Raw genomic sequence first — 16426 nt, forward strand, 5'->3', positions numbered from 1 at the left:
AACACTCTTTGACATAAATTGCAGTAATATTTTTTTGGACCTGTCTCCAATTTAATGGAAACATACTACTCTTGATAGAGCCCTCACCCCTTCCATCAGCTGTACAGCTTTCAAAGTGGTATCTTACTCAGGAGCTGGGCTCTAAAATGGCTCATAGTGAACAATTAGCCAAAAAGTTTTAGAAATACTTTTATTTGTAAGTATACAAAATGATACAATATATATTAAGATTCATTTTTTGTATCTCTAATTATAGAGAAAAAGAATGAACTCAGTTTAATTTGCATAGTTAAATATGCTATAATTACCGATGGATGAACTAATAAATTATAGATATTCATTAAATATTTGTTCAAATCAATTAAAGCCTAGCTTTAAATGTCTTTGTGTACCATTTCTGTTGACAAGATGAATAAACAGACATCCAAAGCAACTAAGCAGTTGGTATAGTCACACATAATCCCTTCAGATTCTCTGTTTTAGTAGATTTCACTGTTCACGTATACATATATTTTATTTTTACTTTTGCTTATGAGTGTGCTGAAGGCAATTTAAAGGACAACACATTTTCTGGCATTCAGAATTTCTTGAGTTTGCCAGGAAAATTTGATCTGTGTGTATAGTGTATCTGGTGAAGTTTGATTCATGACATCCATTGTTTCCTAACTGATTGTCAACCTGTAATGCTGTGCTGACTCTGCAAGTCCTTGGTGATCATTTTCTTGTCTCCCTTATGCTTGTCCTTCTGGAATGCTGTCATCAGCATATTGCTGTTAATGAATGACTACCTTGAGTTTTGTGTCACTTCTCAGTTCATTATAAGAATTCTTATATACATTAAAATTAAAGCAATACCATAAAATAAAATGCTCACAATCCCCTTTTTGAAGAAAAGTGACTCTTCTTCAAACCAGGAATCTGATTTTTAAACCATAATGATAAAATAGGCAGGGTATTATATCCTGACCTTCCTAAATAAAAATATCAAACCAGAAAAAGCTAGAGGAATATTTGCCGTGCTTTCAAAGATGTCAATCTCAATATTGCAGGCAGTCAGGTTTCTTTTTTTGATAGCTTTTTTTTTAATAGGAAAAATTTTCAAGGTTGTATTAAGGTTCTATGGTTGTCATATTGGTCAACACTATTAAAACTCTCCTAGAACTTCCCAGTAACTATATTAAAACTCCATTTTTACACATTGACTCTGTGTGTGTGTGTGTGTGTGTGTGTGTGTGTGTGTGCGCGCGCGCATGTGTGAGAGGGAGGCTTAAAAGGGGCAATAAACAACATCCTTCTTTTCCCTCCTAAATTCAGAATTAATTGCAAAATAGAAGATTCAGAGAGATTGAATTATAATATGATACAATCCAAATCTGGCTTAGAATGCAGCCGTGTAAGCATCCAATACATTCTTATCTGAACTGAAGTGCCCCACTGGAGTTGCTGACCAAAATGGAAAATTTCAGACCTCTCCCACAGGGCCAGAATCTGTAAGCTTATGTCTGGACAAGCTGAGATTTCATCCGGTGGACAGGCCATGCCAGTAAGAAGGAGAGCTTGTTTGTCTATCCCAAGGTCATCTACCAGTTTATGAATGCAGAGAAGTGAATGAGAGGTAGGGAAAGAAACCAGAAGAGTATTTCTATCAGAAGTGCCCTCATGCAGATATGGACCAGGGCAGTGTGGAGGGTCCCATGACAATTAGAAAGTGGGTGTTACAGACTGGGGTGTCATTAATGAGGGAGTGTTTGGGACTTGAAGTATCAAAAATATTCTTCTGGGCCTGATTTCCTATAGAATACATTTCTACATTCATTATTTTTTCCCTAATTGACTATTATTGCAGGAATCACCTCATTAATTAATCACTCACAATATAAAATTCAGGCAAGAGTAAGGATTGAGTACATCAGGTTTTCTTGGAAAAAAAAATCCTAATCTATTCATGAAAATATTTCTCACCTGGTGTTACAGCATCAAATCCGCAGACACGTTTGATTTGTATCTATTTTTTTTTTTTTTTTGGCTACACCACGTGGCATGCAGGATCTTAGCTCCCCAACCAGGGATCGAACCTTCACCTCCTGCAGGGGAAGCACAGTGTCTTAACCACTGGACCACCAGGGAAGTCCTGTACCTATTCTTTAACGTCCTCAGTTTTGTCTTTCTGCTTCCTTTCCTCTTACCCCATTTTTTTTCTCTTAAGGAACTTATACAGCCTAGAAATACTAGAATAACCCCTTAGTTCATATATCATTTCCAATCTGTCCCCACTTAAATGTATGTACCATGCAAATGCCAGAAATTTTACTGGACTTGTCTTGTCACTAATATTAAATTTCCTATAGCAAGTGGTTCTGCAGTATGTCGAGTTCACCAGCTGGTCTCCGATGAATCCTCTCAAACCTCATGCCTCATCTCTAATTCACTTACTCTTTCACTTATTAAAAAAAAAGTATTGAACACCTAGAATGTGCTGAAAGCTACATTAGACAGTGTGACGTCAATATGGCTCTAAATAGATGTGATCCTTGCCATGAGGGACTTACATGCTAATGCAGAAGACAGACCAAAAACAGGCAAACAGCCAAATAAAAAGTAATTGAAATGAAAATTTAGTATATATTAAAAAAGAAAAGAGATTAAAAGAGAATTACCTGGAGATGGGAGTCTACCTTAAATAGGATATCTCTAAGGCAGTAATAACACCTAATATGAAGAACATTCCAGATGGAGGAAATAGCATGTTAAAAATTCAAGTGTGAATGAACATTTAGGTTGCTTCCATGTCTTTGCTATTGTAAATAGTGCTGCAGTGAACATCATGGTGCATGGATATTTTCAAATTATGGTTTTCTCTGTATATGTGCCCAGGAGTGGGATTGCTGGATCATATGGTAGTTCTATTTTCAGTTTTTTTAAGGAACCCCCATACCATTCTCCATAGTGGTTGTATCAATTTACATTCCCACCAACAGTGTAGGAGGGTTCCCTTTTCTCCACACCCTCTCCAGCATTTACTGTTTGTAGACTTTTTGATGATGGCCAATCTGATCCGTGTGAAGTGATTCCTCATTGTAGTTTTAATTTGCATTTCTCTAATAATTCGAGATGATGAGCATCTTTTTATGTGCTTTTAGGCCATCTCTATGTCTTTTTTGGAGAAATGCCTATTTAGATCTTCCACCCATTTTTTAATTGTATTGTTTGCTTATTTGATATTGAGGTGCATGAACTGTTTGTAAATTTTGGAGATTAATCCTTGTCAGTTGCATCATTTGCAAATATTTTCTCCCATTCTGTGGGTTTTCTTTATGTTTTGCTTATGGTTTCCTTTACTGTGCAAAAGCTTTTCAGTTTAATTAGGTCCCATTTGTTTATTTTTGTTTTTATTTTCATTAGGAGGTGAATCCAAAAAGATATTGCTGCAATTTATGTCAAAGCATGTCCTGCCTATGTTTTCCTCTAGGAGTTTTATAGTATCTTGTCTTACATTTAAGTCTTTAATCTTTAATTAAGTCTTAAATTTTGAGTTTATTTTTCAGTATGGTGTTAGAGAATGCTCTAATTTCATCCTTTTACATGTAGCTGTTCAGTTTTCCCAGCATCATTTATTGAAAACACTGTCTTTTCTCCATTGTATATTCTTGCCTCCTTTGTCATAGATTAATTGACCATAGGTGTGTGAATTTATTTATGGGCTCTCTATCCTGTTCCATTGAATGTATATTTCTGTTTTTGTGCTGGTACCATACTGTTTTGATTACTGTATCTTTGTAGTATAGTCTGAAGTCAAGGAGCCTGATTCCCCCAGCTCTGTTCTTCTTTCTTTCGATTGCTTTAGCTATTCAGGATCTTTTGTGTTTCCATGCAAATTTTAATATTTTTTTGTTCCAGTTATGTGAAAAATGTCATTGGTAATTTGATAGGGATTGCATTGAATCTGTAGATTGCCTTGGGTAGTATACTCATTTTGACAATATTGATTCTTCCATTCCAAGAACATGTTCTATCTTTCCATCTGTTTGTGTCATCTTCAGTTTCTTTCATCAGTTCCTTATAGTTTTTGGAGTACAGGTCTTTTGCCTCCTTAGGTAGGTTTATTCCTAAGTATTTTATTCTTTTTGATGCGATGGTGAATGGGATTGTTTCCTTCATTTCTATTTCTGATCTTTCATCGTTAGTGTATAGAAATAAAACAGATTTCTGTGTATTAATTTTGTATCCTGCAACTTTACCAAATTCATTGATGAGCTCTAGTAGTTTTCTGGTGGCATATTTGGGATTCTCTATGTATAGTATCATGTCATCTGCAAACAATGACAGCTTTACTTCTTCTTTTCCAGTTTGGATTCCTTTCATTTCTTTTTCTTCTCTGATTGCTGTGGCTAGGACTTCCAGAATTATGTTGAATAAAATTGGTGACAGTGGACATCTTCTCTTGTTCCTGATCTCAGAGGGAATGCTTTCAGCTTTTCACCAATGAGTATGATGTTAGCTGTGGGTTTGTCATATATTGCTTTTATTATGTTGAGTTATATCCCCCCTATGCCCACTTTCTGGAGAGTTTTTTTTTTTTTTTTATCATAAATGGGTGTTGAATTTTGTCAAAAGCCTTTTCTGCATCTATTGAGATGGTCATGTTTTTTCTTCAGTTTGTTAATCTGATGTATAACATTGATTGGTTTGCAGATATTGAAAAGTCCTTGCATCCCTGGGATAAATCCCACTTGAGCATGGTGTATGATCCTTCTAATGTATTGTTGGATTTGGTTTGCTAGTATTTTGTTGATGATTTTTGCATCTGTGTTTGTTAGTGATATTGGCATGTAAAATTGTGTGTGTGTGGTATCTTTATCTGGTTTTGGTATCAGAGTGATGGTGACCTCATAGAATGAGTTTGGGAGTGTTCCTTCCTTTGCAATTTTTTGGAATAATTTGAGAAGGATAAGTGTTAACTGTTCTCTAAATGTTTGATAGAATTTGCCTGTGAAGCCATTTGGTCCTGGACTTTTGTTTGTTGGGAGTTTTTAAATCACTGATTCAATTTCAGTACTGGCAATTGGTCTGTTCATCTTCCTGGTTCAGTCTTGGAAAGTTGTATCTTTCTAAGATTTGTCCATTTTCTAGGTTGTGTATTTTATTGACATAGAATTGCTTGTAGTAATCTCTTAAAATCCTTTGTATTTCTGTGGTGTCTATTTTAACTTCTTTTTTCATTTCTAATTTTATGGATTTGAGCCCTCAACCTTTTTTTCTTGATGAGACTGGCTAAAGGTTTATCAATTTTATTTATCTTTTCAAAGAACCATCTTTTAGTTACATTGATTTTTTCTATTGTTTTCTTCATCTCTATTTCATTTATTTCTGCTCTGGTCTTTATAATTTCTTTCCTTCTACTAACTTTGGATTTTGTTTGTTCTTCTTTCTCTAGTTGGTTTAGGTATAAGTTTAGGTTGTTTATTTGAGATTTTTCTTGTTTCCTGAGGTAAGAGTCTATTGATATAAACTTCCCTCTTAGAACTGCTTTTGCTGCATCCTATAGGTTTTGGATCTTCATGCTTTCTTTTTCATTTGTCTCTAGGTATTTTTTTATTTCCTCCTGGATTTCTTCAGTGATCCATTGGTTGTTTAGTAACATACTATTTAACCTCCACATGTTTTTGTTTTTTTTACAGTTATTTTCCTGTAATTGATTTCTAATCTCATAGCACTGTGGTCAGAAAAGATGCTTGATATGATTTCAATTTTCTCAAATTTACCAAATATTCTGCTGCTTTTGGATGGAAAATTCTATAAATATCAGTTAAATCCATCTGTCTAATCTGTCCTTTAAGTCCTGTGCTTTTTTTTTTTCTATCTGGATAATCTGTCCATTGATGTAAGTAGGGTGTTAAAGTCCCCTACTATTATTGTGTTACTGTCAGTTTCTCCTTTTATTGCTATTAGCATTGCCTTATATATTGAGGTGCTCCTATGTTGGGTGCGTACATATTTACAATTGTTATATCTTCTTCTTGGATTGATCCCTTGATCATTATGTAATGTCCTTGTCTCTTTTTACTGTCTTTAAAGTTTTTTTTGTCATATGAGTAATCCTATTCCAGCTTTTTCTTGATTTCCGTTTGCATGGAATACCCTTTTCCATCCCCTCACTTTCAGTCTGTATGTGTCTCTAGGTCTGAAGTGGGTCTCTTGTAGATAGCATATATACACGGGTCTTTTGTATCCATTCAGCTAGTCTCTGTCTTTTGGTTGGAGCATTTAACCCATTTACATTTAAGGTAATTATTGATATGTGTGTTCTTATTACCATTTTATTAATTGTTTTGGCTTTGTTTTTGTAGGTCTTTTTTCTTCCCTTCCTCTTTTGTCCTCTTGTGATTTGATGACTATCTTTAGTGTTGTGTTCGGATTGCTTTTTCTTTTTTGTGTGTTTATCTATTGTAGATTTTTGGTTTGTGGTTCCCATGAGGTTTTGATATAGCAGTCTGTATATATACACAAGATTGTTTTAAGTTTCTGGTCTCATAATTTCAAATGCATTTTCAGTATCCTGCATTTTTACTCTCCTCACAATTGCTGGTTTTGATATCATATTTCTTTGTGGTTGATCTCCTACCTTTATTGTATGTTTGCCTTTACTGGTGAGCTTTCCTATTTGTAATTTTCTTGTTTCTAGTTGTGGCCTTTTTTTTTTTCCATCTAGAGAATTTCCTTTAGCGATTGTTGTAAAGCTGGTTTGGTGGTGCTGATTCTCTTAGCTTTGGCTTGTCTGTAAAGTGTTTCGATTTCTCTGTCAAATCTGAACTAGAGCCTTGCTAGGTAGAGTATTCTTGGTTGTAGGTTTTTCCTTTCATCCCTTTAAATATATTGTACCACTCCCTTCTGGCCTGCCAAGTTTCTGCTGAAAAATCAGCTGATAATCTTATGGGGATTCCCTTGTATGCTATTTTTTGCTTTTCTCTTGTTGCTTTTAATATTTTATCCTTGTCTCTAATTTTTTTCAGCTTGATTAATATGTGTCTCAGCATGTTCCTCCTTGGGTTCATCCTGAATGGGACTCTCTGAGCTTCCTAGGCCTGATTGTATGTTTCCTTTCCCATATAGGGAAGTTTTTTCCTATTAATCTCTTCAAATATTTTCTCAGGCCCTTTCTCTCTTCTCCTTTAGGACCCCTATAATGTGAATGTTGGTGAGTTTAATATTGTCCCAGAGGTCTCATAGACTGCCCTCATTTCTTTTCATTCTTTTTTCTTTATTCTGTTCTGCAGAATAAAGCAGTGATTTCCACCAGTCTGTCTTCCAGCTCACTTATTTGTTCTTCTGCCTCATTTCTATTATTGATTCCTTCTACTGTGTTCTTCATTTCAGTTATTGTATTGTTCATCTGTTTGTTCTTTAAATCTTCTAGCTCTTTGTTAAATACTTCATGTATCTTCTTGGACTGTGCCTCCAGTCTTTTTCTGAAATCTTGGATTATCTTTACTATCATTACTCTGAATTCTTTTTCTGGAAGTTTGCCTATCTCTACTTTACTTCGTTGTTCTTCTGAGATTTTATCTTTTTCCTTCGTCTGGCACGTATTTTTCTGCCATCTCGTTTTGTCAGACTTTCTCTGTTTGTGGCCTCCATTCCTCAGGCTGCAGGATTGTAGCTCCTCTCACTTCTGTTGTCTGCCCCCTGGTGGGTGAGGTTGGTCCAGGGGCTTGTGCCGGCTTCCTGGTGGGAGGAACTGTTGCCTGCCCAGTGGTGGGTGGAGCTGGATCTTATCCCTCTGGTGAGTAGAGCTATGTCACGGGGTATGTTTAGAGGCAGCTGTGGGATCAGGACAAATTTAGGCAGCCTGTCTGCTGATGGGTGGAGCTGTGTTCCTACCCTGTTGGTTGTTTGGCCTCAGGCATACCAGCACTGGAGCCTGCAGGCTGTTGGGTGAGGCCAGATCTCAGTGCCAAAATGGTGACCTCCAGGAGCATTCATGCCAATGAATATTCACTGGGGCCTCTGCCACCAGTGTCATTGCCCTCATGGTGAGTGGCAGTCGACCTTCACCTCCTCAGGAGACCCTTCAAGCCCTGCAGGTAGGTCTGGCCCAGGCCCCTATGGAGTCACTGCTTTGCCCTGGGTCCCAGTGCATGTGAAACCTTGTGTGCACCCTCCAAGAGTGGATTTTCTGTTTCCCCCAGCCCTTTGGGGCTCCTGCACTCAAGCCCCACTGGCCTTCAAAGCCAAATGCTCTGGGGGCTCCTCCTCCCAATGCCAGACCCCCAGGCTGGAGAGCCTGACATGGGGCTTAGAATTCTCACTCCTGTGGGAGAGCCTCTGCAATATAATTATTTTCCAGTTTGTGGGTTGCCCACCGAGGAGGTATAAGATTTGATTATATCGTGAAGGCACCTCTGCCACTGTCAGGTCATGGCTTCTTCTTTGTCTTTGGATGTAGAATATCTATTTTGGTAGATTCATTTCTTTTTCGTTGATGGTTGTTCAGTAGTTAGTTGTGATTTCAGTGTTTGGGTGAGAGGAAGTGAGCTCAAGTCCTTCTACTCCACCATCTTGTCTGTACCCTCAAGAGTATGTTTCCTCTTGTCGTAGATTATAAATCTAACTACTGCAAGTAGGCCTGTTCTGTTTATTAAAAAATTATCTGCTTTTCGTCTTGAATCTCACAAACTTCTTTGTAGGTAATTAAAATAATTTAAAATAAACAAGTTATTTCTTAGGATTATTTAATATTTTCTTTTCAGCTTGTTTACTGCACTTCATTTGACATTCGTAGTTTTTTAAAAGCTCTAGGAAATGATAGATGTTCATATCTAAGGTAAATGACATAGATTAATAAAAAGGTAGAGTTTAAAATATTTATAATTTTTTGTTGATCAATATGGTACCTAATAATGCAAATAAATTCTAAAATAAAAATAAATAACTTCCAGTTCCCTTAAGCTCCTTAGTCACTTGAGGCTTTATTTTAAAAGCCAGTTTTACTGGCTTTGTGATTATTTTGTCTTTTTTTTAAACCACATTTCCTCCTCCTCAATCCTTCCTCAATGACACGTGCTTGCATGTGCACACATGAAAGTACAAAAATGTACATATATCAGTGGAACCTATTATATCTTTGATCAGGCATTTAATAGATATGTATGTATGATTAATGAAATTTAAATTTAACACACACACACACACACACACACACACACACACACACACACACACACACACACACACACACACCAAGACTGATTCTAGCAGCTTAAGCAGAAGGTACTTTTAGATTACTCTGCTTGAACTGATCCTATTGTTAAAGGATTTCATGCCTTTCAACATTTAGTTTTTATTTCAGTTTGCTTTTTTGCGTCTTTCAATTTTATGTTATAACTCTATATTAACTTTATCATTTTATTCCTGACTTATGCTCCAAAATGCTTTGCTGGTTATAGTAATGGCTATTTTATGGGATTGTAGCTCTTACAGGAAATAAACTGATAAATCTTAAGTGTACTTAAATTGTTTTCACAGTAAAGCAGAATTACTTAGTAGAATTCATAAGAGAATATAGGCAGGATGAACATCAAGAGCAGTGTTATTATCATACTAGCTGTATAGCAACTATGCATTTCGTATGTGTCCTTGCATATATGAAATGGGAGCAGCAGTACCACTTGTAAGCTTTTCCAGAGTCAGAATATCTTTAGAGAAAGTACACCTGGGTTTGGAGACAGATAAAGTTTTCCAACTTGCCTGTTTTGCTTAATAGCCTGTGTGACCTTTAGCAACTGATTTCAACTTCCTAAGTGCCAGTTTCCTGTTCATTTGAAAAGGGACATAAACAGACATGGTGCATTCTTGATAGGATTCATATAAATTACTTGGTACAGTGCCTGGCATATAACTATGTTAATGGCATCTATTATTGTTAGTAATAGTTGTAGTGGTAAAGATTACAGAGGTAGAGGGAAATGTGAATATAAGTAACTACTCTTAGTAAGTTTGTAAACTATGTACGTTTTCTTGGTTTATATGCACTTATTTATGGTAGCAGGCTTTTACTATACAGATGTTATATTACTCTTAATGTCAGATGAAATTATTTGGAAATTTAGAGAGAAAATCATTATATATTTTTAAATTCATACAGCAATATTATGTAAAATTCACATCTTCCACATATTCAAAAGTCAGATTAGTCAGCAGTGTAAAAACAACAAATATAAATAATGAAATTCCTCTTTTTCATCCCATTTTGGTTACATTTTTCCACAGAATATGCTAGTTATTTTTCTTTTTGTTAATTCTAAGCACACGATTTATGAATCTGAAATAAGAAAAAAGTGTTTTTTGTTAAGAATTATTGATATTGTCATTGCTTGGAAAGGAAAATTTAAGCAATTAGATATTTTGGGGGGGGTATAGAATTATTTATAAAGTGTATCTACCAAAAGTTGAGTTGTTTTAATACTCCTCTATCCCTCTGAGAGGGGTTAGAAGAAGGTATTGCAATGTTTGCTTACATAGGAAAACACTGAAAGAAAGCCACATTAAATCACATGTATGTGTAAATTTATTGATGGTCCAGAAAAATAAAGTTTAATGTACTTCAATTGTTTCTCTTTTCCAGGTTGCTTCCTTCTAATTCTGTCTTTTATACAAGGTGAAAAGAAGTATTTAAATAAGTTCTGTTGTAATTTAGTTAAAATATTCTTATGGCCTTTCACTGTAAAATAATATTTCAAAAATTAAGGTAACTCTAAAATCCTTTGATATAGAATTCTATCCTTTGTGGCATGGACTTGATTTACCACTCTAGTCTCATTTCACACTCTTGTCCCTTTCATTGTCTCTCCTTAGGCAAGTTTGAACTAGTAGTTGTTTATACATATCGTTGTCAGGGTTTCTCTGACTTTGAAATATTTGCAAATGTCATTGCCTGAGAAAGACCCCTATCCCTTCCACTCCAAGTGGCTAATAATAATTCATGTTTCTCATCTTAGTTGAGAGGTCAGTAGGTTCTGCATTCTAGTTATTTAACTTTCCTATGTTTCCTCTCCAACACATATCTCCAGCTTCTCTATAGTACCTTTACCTTATATATTGAGTACTAATTGTCTTTGATTTCTCTATCTTTTCACACTGGAAGTTTTTTTTTTTTTTTTAATAAAAGAAGCTATTTTTTTTTCCCTTCATGTCCCCTGTACCTTGAACAATACCCATAATGTGCATTTAATAAAAATTATAGATGAATTAAGGTGTGCAAATACATTTGCATCAGAAAGGTGAAATGTCTATTTCTCTATACTGAAATAAATCAATTTTAATCAAAATGTTTGTGTCAAATCAGTGTGGAAATGAAAATATAATGATGCTTTGTTTCTATTCCTCTATTATATATATAAATATATATATAGGCAATTAGTATATATTCATTTCTTATATAAGAAATAAAAATGATCTGCAGTTCCATCATCTAGTAATAGTTATTTTTGTTGTATATTTTCTATTTTATTATCTATAATGCTCTTGTTATTATATATTAAATTTGTCGATCCATATATTTCCATCTGTCTTTCAGAAATTCAAAAGACTCATTAAGAATTATCTCCCAACAACTATATAGTCTTTATTTAACTCTGTTATAGACATTATCATAGTTTCATAAATTTTCTTCCTACTAAATAAAATAAACTTACACTGAATTATTTAATTCTTTTTTTTTTTTTTTTTGTGGTATGCGGGCCTCCCTCCGTTGCGGCCTCTCCCGTTGCGGAGCACAGGCTCCGGACGCGCAGGCCCAGCGGCCATGGCCCACGGGCCCAGCCGCTCCGCGGCATGTGGGATCCTCCCAGACCGGGGCGCGAACCCGGTTCCCCTGCAGCGGCAGGCGGACGCGCAACCACTGCGCCACCAGGGAAGCCCTTTAATTCTTAATTTTGTGCACCTAAGTCAATTGGAAACATTTAATTTACACTCCACATTTGAATATGGCATACAAGTGTATACATAGTAAATAATTCAAATATGATCTATTTGTTGTGGAAATGCCTGCAAAAGGGAGTAGCAGTGAATTTTTCGTTAGAAATGTCTGTGATTTTTTGTTTTAAAACTTCTGAAGATAACTATTCTTTATTTAGGGTTTATTTGTTTTGCTTTTATTAGGCTTTTGGTTAATGAAGCTTTTTGAGTTTTTCACTTATCTTGATTTAAATTTCCTTAGTCTTAAAACTCAGGCCAATGGACCAGAGTATACCAGTCCTTTTCAACTCCTATCTTTAAAGTAGAAGCCCTTGAAAAAAAAAAATGTGGGGAAAGCATAATGGAAGTATTTGCTATCTATTCTTCCCCACTGTATGCATTAGAGTGTAGTTTCTGATTCATATACAAACATTTATATACCTACAGATTTATAACTTATTTTTCTAATACTTATGACTCCAACCCATTTCAAAAATTTTTCTAAACAACCATTCACTGAGAGCAAATGTTATTTGTTCCTTTACCTGCTACTACCTTTTTGCTCTCTTCCCAGTTCCAAAAGAAGTCTAAATAAATACAACTCGTTATTTCTTGTTTTAAATTTATTTTGGAAAATGTGGCCACATTTTCATTTATCCTTTTAAAACAATTAAAACCTTCCCGTTTCACATTACATCTTCTTGAGTTATCTAATCTCCATTTTCATTTTTGTCTGAATAGCAGCACTAGAAGTTTTTTGTTTGTTTGTTTGTTTTTTTGCGGTACGCGGGCCTCTCGCTATTGTGGCCTCTTCCATTGCGGAGCACAGGCTCCGGACGCGCAGGCTCAGCGGCCATGGCTCACGGGCCCAGCCGCTCCCCCTGCATCGGCAGGCGGGCTCTCAACCACTGCGCCACCAGGGAAGCCCGCACTAGAAGTTTTGTAATAGGGAAGTTAGAAGGTTGGGACATTAATAGTCCATAAAATATTTCTTTTATATATTTCAGTGTCAAATTATGTTTACCTAAATTATGTATGTACTTTGTTAAACAGCTTGGATAACTTGCATATCTCAGGAAGAATTTAAAGCAAAGAGAGGGTGAACGGAGAGGGGAAGGGGGAGGGGTGGCAGAGAGGAGGATAGGAAACACAAGTTTTGTATGTTTGTAGTGAGGTTTGTGATGACCACTGTATCTTCCTGGAAGAAGTTAAATGATGAGTTAAATCAGTTTTTATCATTAAAATATTATACAACTAGTTTATTGACCAAGTAAGGGAAACAAATTCTCCTTTAAAGCAACTTAAGGCAAAAACAGAATCTAGTGGAATCACGTGAACTTCCTGGGAAACTTAAGTTACTTAAACTTTGTAAACTGTATTGTTCGCCTTCAAAATGGGTGGTAATAGTAAAACTCCCAAGATGAGATGTGATCATGTGAGTACAGCACTCCCAGCTGTGCCAGACACACAATGAACACATTACAATAATTATGCTCACGATCTCCTTTTAAGTGATACATTTAGTAATAAGAGGACCCCAGCCAGAGGCCCAGTCACATTAGTTAATCAGAATTAGTACATTTGCATTTGAGATATGAAATCCCAGACATCCTTCATGCATTATGTCCCTTAGTTATAACAGGATTGGAGTCATGTCAGATCCCTTAAACAGCAGATTTCTAAATGTGTAGATTCCAGAAGGAGACAATTATGAAGCAGAAAAATAAAGATAAAAAAAAATAAACATACTAAATGGAATACACTGGATGGCATTATTTATTGAAAATGTTTTGGATTTTAAATGTAAATGCTCTGAAACGAGATCCGTAAAATCCTATCAATTTAATTTACCAAACCAAACCAAACACAACAGTTAACAAAAAACAGTATAATCATTTGATCTCACATTTAAGCACATCATGTTTCTAGCATTCAACCATGATCCTGACTCAGTGGTTCCTGGACTAAAAGAAAAGATGCCAAAGGTGGAGTCATTATGACCTGAAATTTAAAGCTCTAAATGTTTAAGCTGATAAGTAAAGCACCGCCAGAGCGAAGTATGCACACAAAGAATCATTAATTGTACAGTAACCAAATTTTAATAAGTGGGGAATATTAGTGTAGAAGCACATGACTCACCAACAATGTGTTTTTGGTTTTGCTTTTTTTTTTTTTTTTTTTTTTGCAGGACAAAGTTCAGCATTTACAGAAGGCTTTTGCTTCAAGAGTAGATAAATCCACACAAACTGAACTTCTAGGCTATGATGTAAGTAGCTATATAAAACCATTTTTATCTTTTTTATTGGTATTCAGACCTCCACAGCTTATTTACTTCTGCTGCTCCTGTGCCCATGCATTGATTTAATAGGATTTAGTGGTTCACCATTCATCTTTTGCTCTTAAATAATCCCCAAATACCTTCTGGGACTGAAAAAGATAATTACAGGCACCAACTAGCGTACCAGTGTCTTATTAATTTCTTTAAACCAACAACTCTAATACAGTCTTTTGAATTAGTGAATTTGCAGACATGTGGAAGAGACATATTACAATACTAGGACAATTTATTTTGAAGAGAGTACTAATTTATTAACTGTTTGATAAAGTTATTATGTTTGCAATCACTAAGGGCCAAGCATATAATTTTTACATTCTGGAACATAAAAGGAAACACAGCTTTGCAGAGAAATTTACAATACTATTTTAGCTCTTGGGCTTTGGTGCAGGTTGCAGAAAGTAATTTAATTGAAAGTTAGCATTTTGTTCTCAGTGTGAAATACTTGTTGAACTGTCAAAATAGGATTATAAAACATGTTTTAATACAAGATGGCTTCTAGTAACGCTAAATGATCTTGGACAACTTTGATTCAAATACCTATCTTAAATAAAGCAATGAAATTTTCACTTTGCCTAAGTTCATGACTTTAAATTACCTTTTGATGGAAACATAAGGGAATTATCTTCTTTATCTTGTATCTAACATTTGTGAGAAATCTCTTCTTTTTTAAAAAATGCATTAATATTATTTTTACCACTTTATTGACAAGTATTAGTAGAAGAGAGAGAATTTTAAGTTTCATGAAGGGGTATAATGATAAAATGTATGTCTTTCTGCATGTCCTTGTGTTTATAACATAAATATGATGTTACCATTGTGTTGCCTTTCGAAGTATATTAACATATTTAACAGAAAGCTGTCTCTATGAGGATATAAACCAAAGTTTTCAATTCCAGAAAAAATTGTTTTCAGATATTTATGTACATTATTTTTTAATTTAAAAAAACATTAAAAGCTATGCTTTTCTTTTGTGTTATTCTCTTACATTCATTTAATGTTTATTCTAGATACCTAAATATTCTAGATATCAATATTGTGACTACAATACTTCTTGAATACCAGTGCTATATGTTATTTAAATTATGTTAATGTTTAATATTTTTTAAAAATAAATGGTTTTTATTAAGTTCAAATGGGGTTTACCACAATAATTCAATAGGTGAGGTAGCTAAGTTATAGCTACTAGCAATTTCCTATGCATTTTAATGCATATCTATGACCCATACTTTTCTTGTTTTTACAAAATTTCTTATATCAATGCTATTTAGTTCTCCAGACATGTAAATAAAAATTTTAAAAGCCATGATCATAGTTAATTCTTCATCATTCGTAGCTTCTTTTCATATCTGACAGTGAGAGCTTAATGTATTTTTACTGGTTAAAGAGTAATAATTTTTTGGTAGTGAGTCCTTAAAGGATCACCTTGTACAAGTTTCTGATATGATTTGGGTAGTCATTAACATAGAATGATATGTTCTAAAGATTTCATACTTTATACTTCCTGGTGATATATTGTAGGACAATCATCAGAATCAGCAAATTAATTACCAAAAATATGCATCTAGAACCCTATGCCAGTAACTAGATGTAAGTGTTGTAATAGATTTTAGGGCAATTTGTGCTGAAAAAACTGGGGAGGGAAATATTTTAAATAAACAAAATAGAAATAAGTAAAGCATTTTGAATGTGATAAATTGTGTGACTATTTGGAATATTATTCTTCAGTAGTGTAACTTTTTTCATGACTGAAATATATTTTCTATACTTTTCAATATCTATAAATCATTTTTTACATTCTTATATTCAATAGGAATCATTATCCTTTGACTTATAACATTTTGCTCACATTTTCTCAGGAAATATAATTTGACATTTTAATTTTTCACAAATATATATACTAATATATGCTATATTTATTTGTAATTTGCAATAGTATTTATCAGAAAAAAATAATGAAAAATCTTGTAGAAATCAGGCACATTATGGGTGATTTTTTTGTCTCTTATTTTTTTTTCTAAAACTGTCAGTATTCGCCACAAATTGTTCTTTACAGATCATTATGGATCATGTTTCAGTGATATGAATGTCAGAATATAAGAGACTACAAGTATCTATTAATATAATTTCCTTGGGAAG

The 16426-nt window shown here is 34.5% G+C and overlaps 1 protein-coding gene across 17 annotated transcripts in view; it reads left to right on the forward strand.

Moving 5' to 3' along the window:
• The window catches only part of CCSER1 (coiled-coil serine rich protein 1), a 1341341-nt gene that overhangs the window by 714867 nt on the left and 610048 nt on the right, over nucleotides 1-16426 (forward strand). For 13 of the 17 annotated variants that reach the window (XR_008617752.1, XM_055085805.1, XM_028491598.2 and 10 more), the window contains one exon: nucleotides 14141-14218. The exons of 3 other annotated variants lie outside the window; for them this stretch is intronic. Coding sequence is in view for 13 of the 14 variants with exons in the window: in XM_055085805.1 (XP_054941780.1) it covers nucleotides 14141-14218 (78 nt within the window). In the remaining variant the exon portion in view is untranslated. Of the gene's footprint in view, nucleotides 1-10621; nucleotides 11215-14140; nucleotides 14219-16426 lie in introns of those variants that run through there. One more of the 17 variants, XM_055085821.1, reaches the window with a different exon arrangement.

Source organism: Physeter macrocephalus, chromosome 7, assembly GCF_002837175.3.
Source record: "Physeter macrocephalus isolate SW-GA chromosome 7, ASM283717v5, whole genome shotgun sequence".
Lineage (NCBI taxonomy): Eukaryota > Metazoa > Chordata > Mammalia > Artiodactyla > Physeteridae > Physeter > Physeter macrocephalus.